The 19,358-nt window shown below is 47.1% G+C and overlaps 6 protein-coding genes across 6 annotated transcripts; 3 read left to right on the top strand and 3 right to left on the bottom strand.

Moving 5' to 3' along the window:
* Positions 1-435: 435 nt before the first annotated feature.
* F4817DRAFT_307730 (uncharacterized protein) lies at positions 436-917 on the bottom strand. The gene has a single exon (XM_049299872.1). It carries the CDS (start codon positions 775-777, stop codon positions 496-498), a length of 282 nt encoding a protein of 93 aa, XP_049154012.1. The 5' UTR covers positions 778-917; the 3' UTR covers positions 436-495.
* On the bottom strand, positions 860-2,417 carry F4817DRAFT_353442 (uncharacterized protein). Its single transcript, XM_049305375.1, has one exon. It carries the CDS (start codon positions 2,237-2,239, stop codon positions 1,058-1,060), a length of 1,182 nt encoding a protein of 393 aa, XP_049154011.1. The 5' UTR covers positions 2,240-2,417; the 3' UTR covers positions 860-1,057.
* Positions 2,418-3,051: 634 nt separating this feature from the next.
* Positions 3,052-4,665, top strand: F4817DRAFT_353441 (putative D-lactate dehydrogenase). The gene has a single exon (XM_049305374.1). The coding sequence runs from the start codon at positions 3,503-3,505 to the stop codon at positions 4,556-4,558; it is 1,056 nt and encodes a 351-aa protein (XP_049154010.1). The 5' UTR covers positions 3,052-3,502; the 3' UTR covers positions 4,559-4,665.
* F4817DRAFT_353439 (uncharacterized protein) lies at positions 4,666-7,495 on the bottom strand. The gene is made up of 3 exons (XM_049305373.1): positions 7,274-7,495; positions 6,490-7,199; positions 4,666-6,425 (listed from the first exon to the last, which is right to left on the bottom strand). Exons 1-3 carry the CDS (start codon positions 7,296-7,298, stop codon positions 4,869-4,871), a joined length of 2,292 nt encoding a protein of 763 aa, XP_049154009.1. The 5' UTR covers positions 7,299-7,495; the 3' UTR covers positions 4,666-4,868.
* Positions 7,496-11,214: 3,719 nt separating this feature from the next.
* Positions 11,215-13,697, top strand: F4817DRAFT_307633 (MFS general substrate transporter). The gene is made up of 5 exons (XM_049299871.1): positions 11,215-11,584; positions 11,657-11,701; positions 11,760-11,968; positions 12,031-12,193; positions 12,254-13,697. The coding sequence occupies exons 1-5, from the start codon at positions 11,462-11,464 to the stop codon at positions 13,214-13,216; spliced, it is 1,503 nt and encodes a 500-aa protein (XP_049154008.1). The 5' UTR covers positions 11,215-11,461; the 3' UTR covers positions 13,217-13,697.
* Positions 13,698-16,664: 2,967 nt separating this feature from the next.
* Positions 16,665-19,358, top strand: F4817DRAFT_307561 (uncharacterized protein). The gene is made up of 4 exons (XM_049299870.1): positions 16,665-17,538; positions 17,625-17,826; positions 17,895-18,095; positions 18,162-19,358. Exons 1-4 carry the CDS (start codon positions 17,228-17,230, stop codon positions 18,915-18,917), a joined length of 1,470 nt encoding a protein of 489 aa, XP_049154007.1. The 5' UTR covers positions 16,665-17,227; the 3' UTR covers positions 18,918-19,358.

The following is a 19,358-nucleotide window of genomic DNA, read 5'->3' as shown; positions in this document are numbered from 1 at the left end:
GTAGATATTATCGAGACTCGCTTTTTCTAGACACTGGCCGATGAGAGGGTTCGTCCAGTTTCCGTGGCGTTCACAGAGCTGCTGAAGCATCAGATCGTGGTTCAGCTTGAGGCCTTTACCTGGCAGGTCCGTCTCGTAAACGGACTAGTAAAGGAGCTTGTTTTCATCCGATTGGGTAAGTCTGGAATAGCCAAACACCCCCGCCGAGCCCATGAAGAAGAGCATACCGGGGTTATCGAGAAGGTGTTTTGGTAGTGGAACATCGAGTACACCTCCGACTGCACAGATACCACTGTACGCGGTTAGGCAAAAGGATAGGCTAGACGCTCTAGCCTTGCACGTATCGAGGACGGTGTTTCTCATCGTCACCGAATAAGTCGTGACGAACGGTGCTGCGGATCTCATCTATACCAACGACAAGGTCCGCTGTCTCATCTGCCAACCCGTCTTCGAATTGAACCACAGGCCTTCTTCCTTGGCGCGCGATCACCCTGGCTACGTGAAGCGCGTACACGGGAAACCAGCCGCGTAAACCCTCCGCCTCAGCGCCGGGTTGAGGTCTTCCAGGACACGAAGTCCATTAGCTTGGAGCCCTAACCCGGCGCTTAGCCGACTAGTGATGAACTTCGGCATGGCTTGCTCTGTAGCTTGGCCGGTAGCCCGGTTAATGTTGTCATAGATTTTGATCTCAAGTGGTTGACTGTCGGGGATAAATTTGCGGAGCGCGATGGCGGTGCTAAGGCCGCTTAGATCAGCCCCAACGATGATGACTTTCATCGCCAATAGAGACTCAACTTGGTTTAGTATGACTGGTAGAAGCTATTGCAAAGTAAGACATATAAACGACATTTCACCAAGTGTAGCGAGATCGTTCAAGTAAAATTGGAAGATTAATTCAACGAGGCCATTCTGTGACTCCTGGATCCAGCCTCGGATCGACCCACTCCCGGATGAGTTCGGAAATCCAACTTTTGAGTAGACACAGTTCTCAGCTACTGATTTCAATACTGACTAGGTACGGAATAGTAAAAATAAAGCCATGTACATATTTATAGCCTCAGTAATGAGACGAGCTCTTCGGATGCCATGGTAAGTGCTGCGATATCTTAGGGGTCCCTTCGTCTCCTTCAACCAACAGCGCCACTCTCTTTATATCTGGCACATCTTGATTATACCAATGACTCTGCTCATACCAACCCGTACGGAACGCAGTACAGAAACCCTCCCAGTTCCTAGTATCGCATAACCTGCTTCCACAGGATGTTATCCTGTTATACGATTTCTTTGTTCGTGTTATATGGCATTGCTTGTGGAAGCTAGAGAGCGTATCTACCCGCTTGTGGTGCTGGCTGTGCCAAGGTCCATCTACGATTTGATTCATCGTCCGAATCATCTCCTGATCATCATCTAGGTCAACGACAACTGGCATACGTGCAGATAACCGTTTGCAGATCAAGGCGCTCGCCTGGGCCGGAATACTCCAAGTCTCGAGCACGAAGCTGACCTGCTGCATGTTCCAACACGGACCGTAACTTGAAGCTATCTCTTCTATAATCTGAAAGCTGCCGTGGTCGGGTGTTAGGATGAGTCGTTGAACATGCCCTAGGATATCCTCAAAGCTCATTCCGATCATGAAGTTGCCGTTAATCATGACGCTGTCGCGATCTGGGTCCATATACGTCTGTACGGGGGTATGAGGCCACTCGGAGCATCGTGGGGAGGGGTACAAGAGGCTCCTCGATTCTTGACAGGCATGTGACACCCTCATACGCCTCTTATCCATCGTAACTATCGAGCGTGGCTCCGTATCAGGCACAGGACGCCGCCAGCGAATCTCGAATATCTCCATCAACTTCGGTCCTGCAGCTAGGTGCCAGATCTTGTTACGGACGTTAGGCGGGAGCTTCATCAGCGGGAAGTTTTCTATCTTCGGCGGAATACTACTAGTGTTTTTCTCAAGACGTAGGGCGCCCAGTTCGCCTCGTAGCTGTTCGTTCTCGAGCTTAAGCGAGGAAAGCTCGGTCTTGATCGATGCGAGGGCATCCTGTGTCTCCCGGAGTGTGGCAGTAAGATTGGCGACATTTTGGGTAAGACCACTAGTCACATCGATGAAGCGGCGAGTCTGCACAGTGAGCTGGTCTAGCACGACTTTGAATTTGTCATTGTCGGATGCTTCATGTGTGCTATGACTATGTCCATTATTCCGGAGCTCACCAGCCCTACTTGGTGGGATCCTCATTGCGAACTAGTCGTTGCCGATATGAATATGATCATTCAACATATGGTCCTTGGAATTGTAACTCTGTTCCAAATATGGGCATCTGCATTTATCGTACAAGTATATTACTATATATGCGACAAACTCAGGAAAGAATTGAGATAGATGTCTTCTCCAAGAGATGAGATGAATCGGAATAGTTTCAGGTGGGTACCTGATATCTACCTAACATGAGATCCTGCAAATCCCATGCAATATACGGCTGTGTGGCATAAATACGCACCACACAGCCGAACCACGTATTTACCAAGGTATACGACTCCTATTTCAATAATGAAATAGTTTGGATGATTTGGGCTTAAGAATATTGCACTTTCTTACGGTCTATTATCTAATATGAGCGGGAAAGACAGTAGTCCATATAAAATGTTATGAGGTGGCAGCATGTTGACCATAAACATGATTTCGTGGTTGTCTCCCAGTCCATACAATAGGTGAGTGCACGGGACCTCAACCACATAGCTAAGACAGGTAAATATTAACACTCAATACCTCGAGTACTTATACATTCATTCGTATGGATGTTAGCTTTAATGGACAATGCTTAACCTAGGTCGGTATGTAATAGAGATAACGTTAGACGTTGGATTATTCGTGAAGGGTTTATGATGTGGTACTCTATATGTGATATGCGGATATATCTGATATATGAATCTTAATAATCGCAATGAGCAATATTATGCTCTCTCCGGAACTCACCCCGCTAATTCCAAATCTCAAAATCCCACCGACCATTTCCCATTTCACTTCGAGCTTCCACTTCCCAATTCATGATCACAAAACAAAACATACAGGTTTGAGAAATCTTACTGATGCACATTTTTCACCGCATATGATTTACTCGTATATTCTATAAGCTACTAACAATATACAGAAATGTATTCCGATATACTCCATTATTTATATTTCTAATGACATTAAGGTTGTGCAACTTCAGCTGCCAAGATGCAAAATGAACCTACAGATGATTGGGAATCCTCGCACCAAGCTCCGTCCAAGAAACTAAGAACACCTATTAGAAACCTTAGATACTAACACGGATAGTTGTGCCCAGAACATTGGCCTTCTTACGCACCTCCAGGTGAAATTAACTACCTCCTAAGCCAACACTTTCCATCAACATCATCGCCGTAATCATTTCCTTCATATCACTTATACTTGACATCTCCTAAACAAACCCATCGGGATCATCCTAAAGTGAACTAGACACCTCATTATTGCACCATGCAGCTCGCCGTCTTCTCCGCTAAACCCTACGACAAGAAGTACCTCACAAGCACCCGAGCAACAGAACTCGACAACGCCACTAATATCGAAGTCGTCTACCACGAATTCGCCTTGTCTCTCGAAACGGTTCCTCTAGCGAAGGGTGCAAGCGCCGTCTGCGTCTTCGTGAACGATGATCTCGGCGCCGATGTCCTTAAGTCGCTACATGCGAGCGGTGTCCGTGCGATCTTATTGCGTTGCGCCGGATATAACAACGTCGACTTAGAAGCTGCCCAGCGCCTAGGTCTCTTCGTCGCCAATGTACCCTCTTACTCCCCCGAGGCCGTCGCCGAATTCGCCGTTGCGCAAATCCAGACGCTGAATCGAAATACCCATCGCGCCTACAACCGTGTCCGCGAAGGAAACTTCAGTCTCCAGGGACTACTTGGGCGCACTTTGAACGGAAAGACAGTAGGTGTTATTGGCACGGGTCGCATTGGTGTGGCATTCTCCCGAATCATGAACGGCTTCGGATGCCGACTAATAGCCTACGACGTCTTCGAAAACGACGACTTTAAAAAGTACGGCACGTACACGGACCTCGACACCTTACTCTCCGAAAGCGACTTTGTTAGTCTACACTGCCCATTGACGGAGAAGACGCGGTATATTATAAACGACGAGACGCTGGCGAAGATGAAGAGAGGGGCTATGTTAATCAACACGTCGAGGGGTGGGCTTATCAACACCAAAGCTGTCATTGCGGCCTTGAAGAGAAAGCACCTAGGTGGCCTGGCGCTAGACGTGTACGAGGGCGAAGGGGCGCTGTTCTACAATGATCACTCGGGCCATATTATCGATGACGACGAGCTTATGCGTCTGACTACCTTTCACAACGTACTTGTGTGCGGCCACCAAGCTTTCTTTACGGAGGAAGCGCTGCGTGAAATTGCAGAGGGTACTATCCATAACTTGAGCGATTTTTTGCATGGCAGGCAGTGCAAGAATGCTCTCGTTCAAGACCAAGCTGGGTTGGAACTGATTAAAAGAGTCTCCGTACCGATTCGGATCTAGAAATACAAGGGCTCATACTGTAGGTAGGCCATAGTGAGTAAGTAAGGGTGCGCGAGGAATTCAGATACAAACATGGTGGCATTCAATAGATTTTTATGAAACTCGGTATCGTATCTGAACCGCTGATAGTATTAGATAAATCGCTATGAATGTATCTATAATAGACGCTACCATGAGCCATCGGTATAAGAGGCCTTAGACTCGATGCTACCTATCCTATACTCCAACTGCTTTGGTCAATCATGATACCGAACTCCCTTGCTAGGATCCGATCCATATACTTATACTATATGTATCTAGGGCCGGCATCCTATCTCCTGTAAACCCCATTGATCGTATAATCCTTTTTGGGGCCTTTGACCGTGTACCCCAGCTTCCACTCCTTCAAGTTCACGGCTTTGAAGTTGAATTCGTAGTGCACGTCGTACAAATCATCGATGCACAGATGACTTGCCTTCGCCAGCCAGCCCCTTTTCACCTTCTTCTCCTTCTCTTCCGCCGCGGCACCCGTAGTCATAGGCGTTGTCTCGCCCTGGACTTTCATCTCCGCCTCATCAACCGGAAGCAGGAACTCCACCTCATGAAACAAGTAATCCGCGCGATCTTGGTCATCAGTCCGCGCAAACCACACGCTCAACACATCACGCGCCTCATCATATCGCCATATGTACCGTCTCGTCGCGCGGAACGATATCTGCGGGTTATCCCGCGCCGTGAACGTGCCATCCTCGATGTACAGATACTCGAGTCCGAGACCCGTGCCCGAAACCGAATTTGCCTTGGATACGAGAGACGGGGATAGCCCATCCTCGGTTCCATCTCGTAGTAGGAAACGCGCTGTGCCGGAAAACCGCCCGCTTGGATGCGACGGTAGCCGTGAAGAAAGCGTCCGCTCGAGCCGCCACTCGCCGAGCAGCGAGCGGAATATAGCGCCGGCGACGAATCGGCCGCGTGAAAGCCCGGCCAACGCTGTCTCGTGCGTCGCTAGTAGATTTGCTTTCGTTTGCTCAGCAGCCCGGGGGTTCTGAGCGGAGACTGCAGAAACAGAGGGGTATCGTGCCGGCGTCAAGATATCCATGGGCTTTCCCGTGGCAAGGGGTGGCGTATCACCTACAGGAGGGGTAATAGGGATGTCGAGAGCGCGTGAGAATTCTTGCATCAGGAAGGAGTAATCGCCCATCGGGAACTGCGAAGCACGCGGGTCGGTGCGTAAGGCCAGTGTCCGCGCGATAGTGTCGTCGTCCACGAGAGCCTGGCGAAGGGCTAAGGTTTGGGATTGCGGGTCATTTGATGCCCATAACCGTGCGACAAATCGAGCCTGCATCTCCATAACGCCCCAGTAAGGCGAACGGTACAGACCTACGAAGCCTAGAGTGGGCAGCGATGGGTGATGCGTCCCGTGGAAAGCGAGCGCGACGGGTAGGTCAGGATGCTCAGGGGAGTGTGAAATGGTCTCAAGGACAGATAATGGGAGAAAGGAGAGCGATGGAGAGGGGTCGAAACCCGTCGCTAGAACCACGGCGGCAATGTCGGAGATTTGCTCGTTTGTTGGAGAGATGATAGCAACATTCCCGTTTATAGATGCCAGTTTTCCTTTGCGGACTTTTATGACTTCGGATTGTACGAAGTTCATATAGTACGAGCTCATAGCCACGAATGGTTGATCATCAAGCAAATCGCCGTCGATCTTAGTCTTCAGCGAGAATTCAGACTGATTGGTGCCTAAGACAGATTGGTAAATCAAGTTCGAGGCCTGTGCCGCTTCGGCGCTTATATGCCCTTGGCTATTTGTTAGGGGGTGTGACCGGTTGGCTAGATTATATGAGGGTAAGTCGCATGGGAGAAACGGCGGTGCCGACGCGGCCGGCTGTTATTTGGTTACTATTCAATATTCATTCATGATAGTTCAAGGCGCAAGAACGTCTGCCTACCTTTGGAGATGTGAATAACGGGAAGACCCATGAGGGTCGGTTCGTGATGTGATGTATGGAGTAGCTCTCAGGTTCTTGGATGATCTTCTTTCCGGGTGAGTAGATAGCAGATGAGAGATGTGTCGCGATAGTCGCGGCGGTCTCAATTCCAGACATCTGTCCACCAACGACAAGTATCTTACCGCCATGATGAGTTGACTTTGCTAAGAGGCTCTTAAGATCTCGGTACTCGCTGCTATGAATAATGGGTACGTCCGCCTCTTTCGGCACATGATCCGGCCATATCGGCTTCCCAAAGAATCCTGTAGTGACGAGCAAGTAGTCGAATGTAGCTGTCTCTGATCCTTCACTTGACTCTGTCTGTACATTCCACGAGCCATCATCTTGTAAGTCGGCTTTTACAACTTTATGCCCGAGCCGTATATCAGCACCGCTGTACTCATTGATATATCGTTCTAGATATTGGCCAACTTGCCATGCCCTGGGGAATTGTGGATCAGAGTCCTGCCATGCGAAGTCGCTAAATTGAACGGTATGTTTGCTTTGGTTGGTTACCATAAGCGGATGTACAAGACCGCCAGCATCATCCTTTCTTGTGGGCCACAGTCCACCGATTCGGGACTGGGTTTCGAAGATAGTAACCTTAAATGAACATTCCGGCGTATCGTGTAGTAAGGTCTTCGCTGCTACGAGACCAGAAGGGCCAGCGCCTATATCGCATGTGAGCAAGCCGAGAACTAAAGTCCGAGAGGGAGAATGGATGAATAAGCATTCGCTGTCTTACCAACGATACAGACAGTCTTAGCCATGATCCGGACCCGAACCAGGGTCCGGGATGTGCAGTGGAATCGAGCGAGGATCGTTGGTAATCTGCTTCGGGGAAATAATCGGGATGGATAGATATAATAGATCGGACTTTGCAAAATATTAAGCTGAATATATAAACCTATTCTTATTTCTTAGAATATTTTAATAGGTTCCTCTTTTTTTTTTTTTTTTTTTTTTTTTTTTTGTAACTTGCTTCAGTCAGCACTAAACTGATCGCGATGAGATTTGGTCCAAGTCCCAACGAAAATTGATACGTTAATATGATTATTGCGTCACTTTCACTAGTCCCTGCCTTAGGTAAAGTAAACTAAAGATAGAAATAACCTACGAACAAGTAGGTACCTAGATTAGATTTCCAGATGGATTTATGTGGCGCATCAATAAAACGCCGATTGCCGGCGCAAATCTTATTAGCGCAATCAATGGAGAACTTTCACCTTGAACAAATATTCACCTCTATATCATACACATCTCATATTATGAACCGCCTTCAAATTCCTCTCCATTGAAATACCCTTTAGCTACTTATAATAATTACGATTCATCATGGGAGCAAGGGTCTCGGTTTTTATGTCTATTGCAGCTGTCCGCAACAGGTCTGTCGCGTCTTCGACTGCTACGTGTCAAAAGCCGAATATCTAGCTCAACCCGAGACATCTCGCTAAGCGTAGCAGTTATTTCCACTATCAAAGGACTTGATCCCGGTCTTAGACAGGTTTGTATTAATCGAGTCTAAACGGCCAACTACGTATCAACCCTGTCTTCTGAACAATAACGGGAGGCAACATGGGAAGAAGCAGACACCCGCCCGGCTAGAATAAGATTCTTAGATTTGAACGGTCCCGCGGGAGCTCCCGCATCTCGCAGGATCGACACGTGCTCGTCGGAACACGACCGTTCTTCTCTCTATGCGCGAAGGCAAGGCGTGCGAGCCCAAGCAAGTTGCCGCGCGCCATACTGTAGATTATCCTTCCAATTGTGATGAACCTTTCTATGAAGCTCGACATGGTCTGCTTCGCTATGTCAAGTATAACAGTATGCCGTGAGCAATCCGAAGGTTTCTAGAGATTGACCATACCTACTATATTTAGGCTTATCGTATATCTTGATTTAAAATATTCGGATATATTTACTTCCATGTAATAAACTACAACATCATCCCTTACGATAGAAGTGCTTAACCTAGGCCAATCTAATTTTAGTACATTGCTGAAAATAGGCGAAGGACCTCCCTCGGTATCCCAGAGCCGTGGTTCATCCCTTGAAATTCATAGATTGGGACTCTGAGTTTAGCGATCACAAGTCGCGAGTCTCGTATAACTATCAGAACTTTTAGTACGTGGGCACGTAGAAAGCAAACTGCATGAACTAGCTCAACGGAGAGGACCGGCGCTTTTCTTGTGGCTTAACAATCTCTCGGTCCCATACCTTGTTACAAATTGGCTTTTACTAGCCCTTGGTAAGAGGTATGTAGGCGTAGACGAATAAGTAGCCGAACGGGAAGCTGCATAAGTCCTGGTTTCTCCTACAGTACCTAATATATGCCTGAGAGCAAAGAAGCATGGTGTATCTAGGGACGTCTCGGTGCTCAATAATCAGATTAAAGAAGGACTCGTACGAGGATGCGTCAGCTGAAATTATATAAATCGTTTTACTTGTGCGACAGGAGCCTTGTGATAGGAACCATAAATCTGGGACCGGTGTCGCGACTTTCGGTGGACCAACTGTCGTATGCTATGCAGGCTTATTATTGTCATACATACAAGGCTGGGATTTTTTTATCTTGTTGTATTCGGGGGTTCCTTTGAAGCCGCTGCTCTCTAATCGTGAATGATGATTCGAAAAGTTGGATATATGCAATAATCGAGACTTTTACCCCAACTGCTCAACAAGCAGCTCGGCATAAGCTTTCGTCCGTTAGTCCCGCTGTGGATCCCGCCGGATGGGGTCAGGTGGGGACAGACTAACCCCCGCCATTCCACTGGATCCTTCAACGCGGGGAAGTTCGTCCGCCTGCTCAAGCTGGTAAAGGACAACAAGGATACAAGGTCAAAATATGTCTGGGCAGCTGGGCAAGAAAATACAAATGCGGGTTGCCAGACCCATAGAAGACGCAAAAGCCGGTGGATCCGAATGACGATGTAAATGGTCGAAAAATGCAACTTCAAGTCTTTTAGTTCGGTAAGGTCATTATTTTTCTTGCCTTCGATATTGGCTCCCGGCTTGTTCGACAGCAAGCTATTTTAGTCCCGATTGCCACCATGTTGTAACCACCGCACGCCGAATTCAATTAAAGTAATTGTCTTCCGAGGGTTGGCGGTATAAGGAAGTAAGGTCGAATCGACTTACAGTTGGCGTTGAAAAACTTCTCGAGGTCATCTTTTTAGGTAGCTCGTTGGCGGTGAACATAAGATACGCGTGACCCCGTATTATCTCCCCTTTGATTGATAGGTAGCGCAAAATGTCTACTACGACATGACCCTGTGAGACCGTGCTCTATATTATCTAACACGAGACGGCGGAAATCGTGGCTCCCATTTGACAAAAGATCCCACACGTCGGTCTAGAGTCATACAGACCAACTCGATCGGAAAGTCTATCCATGCGGCTGAAACATCCGAGACAAGATTTCCTAACAACATTATGTTGAACAACGTTGTGATATATCGCTGTCGGTAACCCTCCAGCTGGGTATTTAAGGCAGAAGAACTTCCAATGCAATGGAAGATTGTAGGACGCGATGTCTTTAGCGGTCTCACAAGCACGGAACATTTCTACCATTCTAGCTACCGTCTGATCGTGTAGCCTTTCCATAATCACGTTTAGCATGGCAGTTTGACATCACTTGGTCTTAACCAACCAAAGCTGTCTGAGGTCATGTATACGATGATCCGCTAGACTTTAACCCCTTGGCAAGCTTGGGAGTTGGTTACGGCACACCCGATCCAGTCGACCTAACCAAAACCCCATCCCTTAGTGTTCTTATCGGCGCAAGCCTTATTAGTTAACGTGCATCACAGGGGTCCTACGCCGCATCTTGGCTGTGGCCCATGGTAGCCCTTACTCGGCAGAATGTAACATGGTTACCTTTCTAGAACTAGTCGTCGTTGCACTGGAAGTAATTTCTAACCTTCTCGTCTTAGTTGTTGCTCAACTATGAGGTCCTATCGTACGAGATGGATTTCGAGTATCCCTTTATTCCAAATCCGCTTGACCGGATGGAAAAGCTTCTATTCCTGAGGTGTTGAGAATATCGCCGCCGCGATAACATGATATGGCATTCCATTGGACGAATTGTTGTGCCCGAGGTATATGACACATCCTCGTAGTCCACGTTGGTGTTATCATTCCAAGTGCGAACTATCTGATAGACTAATGGAATACCGAATCGAAAACCGACATGTGTACCTAAGTAATCAGCTGTATTAGACAATTTTCAACGCCGACGTTTCTATATGAATCAAGAATTAGATATGTCAGCCAGTTATCGCTTAGATACCCCCGAAAAAAGAATCCCCATGTCATCTCCATTTAACAGTGCCGATCCTCCTCTTTCCCCCCTAGTCATCCCCATTGCTACTTCCCATTGCTACTTCCCATTGCTACTTCCCATTTGTCAACCTACAACGCAACTTCCAAGACTACCTTAGGTACCTAACCTAGGTACATGCCCTTTGAACCTTATAACTAGGGCTAATAACGCCTCCAGCGCTGTGCTAAATACATCTTTCTTAGCGGCCTGCTTCTTTCTACCCACCTCCGTCTACACCTACATAATTCTAGGTATATTATAATACAAGGTGTTCGGTAGCCCTTCATACACCTTCATACACATATATCTCCCACTCCCTTCCTTTGCCTCATTTCATTGATATCCACTCAATTGTTTTGGGCCTCTTTAGTTTGATTATCCTCAGTCAGCATTGGTATTTGAGCTCGACTAATCGCACATACTGGTCGCGCTCGATCTCATTGTCCTAAGTTTGGTTAGAGATCAAGGAAGATATTTTGCGCCAGTTCAATATCTTCTAGAGGTGCTGCCTTATCTCACATCCTCTGTTTAACTTGACTCATTAAGTCAAATTGGCAGATCTGGACGGGGTATTTCTTATTTCAGTACGGTGGGCGACGTTAGGATACCATCATGAGCGACATTGAAAAGCATTCTTCACCCCACGATTCTCAAGATGAAGGGCAAGGCGGGGCTCTCGACGGACTTCCACCCGACCCCGATGCTCATCTCAGCCAAGAAGAGAAAGATAAGATTGTAAGTATCACCGCCGCAATACGGCGCTATTAGATCTATGCCGAGATCCGTTGGTGCTAATAAATATATTAGGACCGCAAGCTGGTTTGGAGGCTCGATTGGATACTAATACCTTGGGTATGTTAGCAATACTGTGGCGATCCGTAGGTCGCACGTAGCTAACATTAGATCCCAGCTCTGTATCCTTTATCTGCTTGCCTTCTTGGACCGGACCAACATTGGCAATGCGAAGGTTGCGCATCTTACCGACGACTTGCATTTGACAGTGCCAGAGCAGTACAATATGACTCTCACCATCTTCTTCATCTCGTACTCCGTTTTCGAGCCAGTGACAAATGTCCTGCTTAAGAAGCTGCGGCCATCCGTGTTCATCCCAATCATCATGTAAGTTGCAGCCGTGATTTCCGGATCCTAGCCGATGATAAGCTAACGCCGTGAAACCTAAGGATACTATGGGGCGCTTCTATGACTGGCATGGGCTTCGTCTACAATTATTCTGGTCTCATGGCCGCTCGGTGGTTCCTGGGTCTAGCCGAGGCCGGCCTCTTTCCCGGTATTAACTATTATCTGTCCTGCTGGTACAAACGTTCCGAGTTCGGTGTCCGTGCTGTAAGTCGAAGGTTTCGGGTCTTTCCACAGTCTTTCGTCCGTGTTGCTAAATTATTATAGGCTATATTCTTCTCAGCAGCTGCCATCTCCGGTTCGTTCGGTGGGCTGCTTGCGGCCGCGATAGAACTGATGGATGGTATTGGTGGCCGACCTGGATGGGCGTGGATATTTATTTTGGAAGGCCTGCTTACTATCGTGTTTGGCGCTGCATCTTTCTGGATGGTCCACGACTTCCCTGATCAGGCCCGGTTCCTCTCGGAAGACGACCGCACCCGTGTAGTTCGTCGACTCAAATTGGATCAACAGTCTTCAGCTGAGCACGAGGAGTGGAAAATGAGTTATCTCATCGCCGGTCTTAAGGACTGGAAGATGTGGTTGGGCATGGTTATTTATATGGGCTGCGATATGCCCCTCTATGCTTTTTCGCTCTTCTTACCCAGCATTATCCAGGAGTTAGGCTGGAGCACAGGTACTGTCCGGTCCCAGCTTCTAAGCGTTCCCCCTTACGCCGCCGCCGCCGCCCTCACCGTTGTCATTGGCTTCATCGCCGACCGAACTCGTCAGCGTGGCCTGTGCAACATTCTAGTTAGCCTCATCGGCATTGCTGGCTTCGTAATGCTTCTAGCCTCTACAGACCCTAGAGTTAAGTATGCTGGCACGTTCCTCGGAGCTCTCGGTATCTACCCTTGCATTTCGAACACTATCAGCTGGATGGCAAACAATATCGAGGGTGTATATAAGCGAGGCGTCGTATTAGGCTTTGTGATCGGTTGGGGTAACCTGAACGGTATCGTTAGCTCCAACATCTACTTTAGTCCGCCCAGGTATCTCGAGGGCCATGGAGTCATGATCGCCTACATGGCGCTGTTCCTGTTCGGTGGCAGCGTGCTGATGACGACATTACTTCGTATCGAGAACGGGAAACGACGACAAGGAAAGCGCAACTACCTAATCGAGGGAAAAAGTGCAAAGGAGATCGAGGCCTTAGGTGACAATAAGCCTGATTTCTTGTACACAGTTTGATTTGCGAATTGGGGTGGCCGGCGTATTGATACGGACAGACGTAGGATATATGGGGTGGCTCTTTGGTCATTATCTCCCTAGTACTCAGTATGTTTTGCATGGTGGCAAAACAGAAGATCACGTTTTCCTTTGATACTAGAGATTGGGGCAAGATGGATATATATAAGCAACGCTTCCCTTTGAGATACGGTTTCCACTGTCACATATTACTTCCATAGTCCAGAGAAGTGTAAGCAATATTAGAGGGCGGGGATAGGAAATGTCCACTACAATACCATATTCGTCTGGCCAATATGATTCCCAAATATCATCGTAGTTGCTCCAGTGTGACCCCTATTCTTTAGGTTCACTGTCTAAACACCTTGGATTCTCCAAATACTCAAGTCACTTAGGCTCAGAGATTAACCTAAATGGAGTTATGAGGCCTTTTCTTCTAAATGAAGCCGCCATCCAATTTTGGTCCTACTTCAGTCCTACAATGTCGCGTAGATCGATAAAAAAAGAGTAGGATTATGTATAATCATCTACCCCTATCCTCTACGAATTCCGATAACCTATCATAGGCACCCGGTCATATCGTCAGCTTCTGCTATCCTGCATGCTCCCTCAATTTAAAACGATACGGACGGTGATTATACTGACCTATCTACAGAGACTAAGTTTAGATAATCGTGTTTAAACCTCCTTGAGTTGAACTCATCTAAAAGTGATAGTGTATAGTATTAGCTCGTATAGTTGACATTATTGAAGTTCAAGTCTTCGGATTGGAAAAGTCCAATCCTGGTTTGTACAACCTTCAATTTTTTAGAAATATTCGGGCTTCGGAGATTTCGGGTGCAACGTATTCCTTTACCTGGATACGGAATACAGACACGCGAAATAGCCTGTCCATTCCAATTGGAAACACAAAGTGGAATAGTGACGCAGACTATTGACTGAAACTACATCAAATTGTACTGGATCAGGGGACCCGAGTCTTGATTCGGATAGCTTTTCTTTTGGGTTCTCTAAGGTCCCGAAACAACGTGGTTAGGATTAGGGGTCTTAGAGCCCTCGTGGAGTAAATGAAAATAGCCACGAGAAACAAACGGGCTAGCATATACTCGGATAGTCAATCTAAGCGCAACCTATAACTTGCATCAAAGGCACCTGCATGTACATACCTAGGTTAGGACAACAGTGACGATGCAAGGAATGCCGTTTAATCTAAGATGGCATTTTCAACCCCCGAAAATCAAAGAATTGGTTAGCCAATCATATCGCATAAATTAGGTACTATCCCGCCACAAACGGTAATGTCTTAGTTGCTGAATGTACATCCCCCGCGCTAATATTGGACACCCACGTTTTATTGAATCCACCTAACCGTTAGCTTTTTAGCGTCTTTCCACAGCTTTTAGAGCAGTCAAAGCATCTTTAGGGGCTCTATTGTCACGAGCAGCACGAGACAATCAAAGAACATCCACGTGTCTACATGGTTTATACCAATGGATATTAGGCACGTAAGGTACCTAGATGTACCTGTTATACCTATAAATACCTAATGTATCTATACAATCGGAAACTCGGGTCCAAGACAGTCACGGGAAGCATTCGTTTCTATCTGCAATATTCCATACATATTGAAGTAGGTAACCTTGGAAACGTAGCTGGACAACTCATTCGGTGACCGAGACTCGCCCAGTACGCTCAGTAAGAGCCTGCTCTGGTTGGTTCGACCCCCCTCGAGTCGGCAGTACTTAGCCTCGGTGCATTTCATTGAGATGTGAGAGTCGTCTGCTATTGGACTAAGACTGCAGGATGCATCATGTGGTGTAGCAAACAGCTGTCCACTGGCCCTTCTTGATTAATACTTTCGCGAGCTCCCTAGGGTTGAGGCGCTGAAAGACATTTCTCCGAGCGCATCCCTTCAACTAATTTACAAATTCTCGGAGGTCGGCTAGAAGCTTTGGAGTGATCTCAGAGCAGTCGTCGCAGAGACTGTAACTCCGGCTGGTCAACGCAAGGGGTCCCGCCTGTACAATATTAGTCACAAGGCATGAGATAAACGTTCGGGTCTCTCCAAATTCTTCCATCCATTCATCGTCTGCCAAGGTAGGCTGTTTGTCTTGTGTGGCGTTTACCTCGACTTGTGAGGAAGATAGCCACTCGTCTAATATATGAGAAGCTTGAAATCCTTTCGAGGTCCTGACTTGCACTTCTACGTACACGTTATTCCATCGGGTCACATCGTCGGTAGTCGATTTGGTCTTATTAAGTGAGGCTTAACCGTGTATCAATGCAGGCTGTGGAAGAGTGTTGCGAATGATGAATTATATACGTGTAGAGTCGCAATCTCCCTGCCTGTCTTACCATCCCTTATCGCCTAGGTAGTATTTCCTTCATTTGCGCGTAGTCCAGCTGCTTATAAGCATCTGCACTTCAGTTTGTAAGCTGATCCCCTAGAAGACTCGAATGAACGTCTCGAGCGAATCAAGCAGGCAAATTCTGAGACAACCCGGCATTTTTTAGAAGGAATACAAGATCCTTTGACAGGTACCTAGACTGGCACCTTGGGAAAGGCTTGAGATACTACTATGTACCTGTATTACTCACTTACATGTAATTACCTATGTAGGAGATAATCAATCCGTTTGCTAGATATAGGTATTCCTTGTATTCCCACCAAGATAATCGTTCAACATGCTACGTTCAAACTTTAATGTACCTTTTTTGAACTTGCCGTTTTCATGCAAATCATAATCTTCGTTTTCCTTGCTATCTCGAGCGGATACTATGGCGCATTTCCTTGTTGTGTAACAATGAGAAGGAAAGTACCTATACTTATCTATAAGAGGTATGAACTTCCTTGGAACAATGGTCCAAATATTGTATATTACGTCCATGTGGAAGGGACAGGCAGATTACCTAGGTATGTACCTCTTTCATAGTCTCGACGTATCCTCGTACCTTACTCCTACTCCTACCTCATACGTGTAGGTCTGTCTTTCACGAACTTACATGTGTACATTATGTACATATTTCCCGTCTGTTACCCGGCGTATAACCAGTTATACAAGAGGTAGCCAAGTAGCCAAATAACCAAGGCTGAGGACGCATCTCAATATGCATCCACCCAATTGATGATATCTCCTCGGATACCTATGAGCATTACATCCTCTCCTCCCTCTTCTTTACTCTTGTTATGATGCGGCACCTAGCCATAGAGCTGATTCACATTTGACCGACAAGCGAAAGCTGCGGCTACGTGCGTTCCTAAGCTTGTTCGACTTCACTTCCATTCAAACTTCTATATCCATCACGTTATACGTTCCCTAAGGGTACTCGCTTTGGATTGACTCGCTCGGCAACTCAAATCTAATTCTTAATTCGACCTACATCCTGGATCTCATCTTCTGGAGCTGGTCCCGGTTTCGAACGACTGATCTTTGCGAATTTTCATCCACTCTCCCTACTTACCTCATATTACCTACAATACGGTTCATAAGGTCACCAGCTGCAGTGATCTATCTGTTAGGTATATCAGCAAGAAATGGTGAACAACTTTTTGTTGTTCATCGAAGTCGATATCCCTACTTAACAACGTTGTTGGTGGTCTTGTTCTACATACATACTGGCTTACACTTCTATTTATACACTTCTCCTTTACCTAGAGTCTATTACACCATACTTGACGTCTTCACGCCTGTGTCGAATCAAGTCTCTCCACCATTGCGTAGTAGAAACAACATAAGCCGCCTAACTCATCGAGATATAGGACGATCTTCCGTGCGCGGCCGCAGTATTGACCCTACATCATTGAACTCCAACATCCAGCTCGCTTCGTATATGGCGGGGGCACTGTGATCCCCAATAGGTTTTGCGCAGAAGTTGGATACATATCTATCCTCGAACCTATACGAAGAGCAGCGCTGTATAGACAAATCTCTACTCTACCCCGGTGTGCAACATATGTAACTGGAACCCCCCTTATGCTGACACACGTACTCCAAGCGCGTTACGACAGCTGTGATGGAAGAAACGGTACACAGTGACCCCGATGGAACTGGCCGAAGTATTTCCCCCGGGGAACTTACAAGAAGTCATATCGAAACTATTGTGATATTTGAGAGACTGGGTGCCGCATTATCTGTCACTGGGGTCCTTCTTATTTTCATTGCTTATGCAATCTTCAAAAGACTTCGCACCGTACCAAATACCTTCATTCTATTTGCGTCTTTTGCGAACTTGGGGGCGAGCATCGCCTGTTTGATAGGGTACTCAGGGGTGCTGGCAGGATCAACCAGTCACCTATGCCAGGCTCAGGCTTTCATGTTTGAACTGTGAGTCCATTAAGAACATTTCTCTCTTCTACGACCCCTTAGAGTAGAGGGCACTATACTAGTGAATTACGATTAACGTATGCTAGATTTATGCAATCAGATCCATGGTGGTCCTTTGCCATGGCTGTCAATGTGTACATGGTATTTTTCTTCTCTGCAAATCCCAAAAGCTTTCTCCGATACTGGTGGGCGTATTTCCTCGTTTGTTATGGGATACCCTTCATACCGTCGTTATGGCTACTCATTGTCCGCGGAAGTGATGGGCAGATTGTATACGGCAATGCGACAGTATGTCACTGTCCAGCATAGAACCCCTTATGATCGTTTATGATCATCTATACTAACGCTAGATTTAGATATGGTGTTGGATAGATAAGGACTGGTCCAACCTGCGCATCTACACGTACTACCTCCCGATTTGGGTCTGCATTATCCTCTCCACTTTCATATACGTAGCTGTTGGCTACTACGTCTTTAAACAGCGTAATCAACTGCGGAACCTGTCTCTTAGCAATCCCGCTCACGACCCCCCAGCGCCGCGGGACTCGGGGGAGAAGGTAAGTAGTTTAATCGCTATATGAAATTTTAAATAGTATGGATAAGATTAACTAAAGGGTTAGCAGACGCTCTTCACGAACGCTGCTGTTATGGGCAGTATCAATCGAGAGGTCGTACAGGTGACAACGGTAAACTCAACTACCGCATACTCTGTTAGTGGGCCATCGTTGACCGGTGCTACGCCTACTAATTGGTTTGACGGACCACTCGACGACAAGAATAATATGGATAGCCCTCTGACACCTATATCGTCGCAAAATCCATACCATACCACGATCACACGCATCACCGCGGACCCGGCGCCGCGAGAAGGCCTCTGGGCGCGTGCCCGGGGAAATTTCCAGCGCTGGCGCAACCGATTTAATCATATGGATCCGGTGAAATTGGCGTACCTACGTACATCGTTCGTCTTCGCGATCAGCGTGTTCGTGACATGGACACCGAGCAGTATCAACCGCGTGCATGACCTTGTCTACGCTGAGAGCGCTAGCTTCGCACTGAACCTGGCCAGCGCCGTCGTGCTACCTCTCCAAGGTGTTTGGAACGCCGTTATTTTCTTCTCAACTACTTGGTCCTCTTTACGTCAGGAAGTCCGTGCTCGCCTCGATTCGCGTAAGGGATTACCCCGCGGACACCATGACGCGGCGGCCGTGCGCAATGAGCGCGAACGCGAACGTGCCTTGGAGCTGTCGAGACGAAAGACTCGGGGACACACTGATGATGCTGGAAGTGATCTCAGCGCCTCGGGCTCGCTCGGTGGTAACGCTGCGAGCGGCGGCACTGTTAGAGTCATGCGCGGCGGATCGCTAACTAGTATATAACCCTAGATATAAGACAAGGAGTACCTAAGTCATACTTGCAGGGATTCGACGGGCTGGTGCGAAAAGGCGAATATCTACTGTGCTTATTTAGGTACGGCAGGTGGATGGGCGGTCTTGAGGATTAGTTGGTTTATTGGTTAAGAAGTGCGTACATATGTCGGTCAGCTCGTCTTCGACAGTCATTTTCGCTTCTCGGTCTGGTCTGGAACTTGAAGGTTTGGATAAAGGTACTTGGTTAAGCCAGGTCTACATGGAAGCTCACTTGAGTATAGGGTATACTATTCTATACGTGACTCTTGCGAGAGTGGTTGAATACTACTAGCCAATCCCGAGTTGTGATCATATGTACGAAGTATGCGTTGTTCAGTTATCGCAAAGACTATTTGGTTTATGGCCAAGTGTTATTGAATAGGTACCTAGATGAAGAGATTCCGATATTTT

Source organism: Daldinia loculata (genome assembly GCF_022478755.1).
Source record: "Daldinia loculata strain CBS 113971 unplaced genomic scaffold F4817scaffold_94, whole genome shotgun sequence".
NCBI classification, from domain to species: domain Eukaryota; kingdom Fungi; phylum Ascomycota; class Sordariomycetes; order Xylariales; family Hypoxylaceae; genus Daldinia; species Daldinia loculata.
The sequence above is the reverse complement of the archived record's forward strand: the minus strand, read 5'-3'. Positions and strand labels throughout refer to the sequence as shown.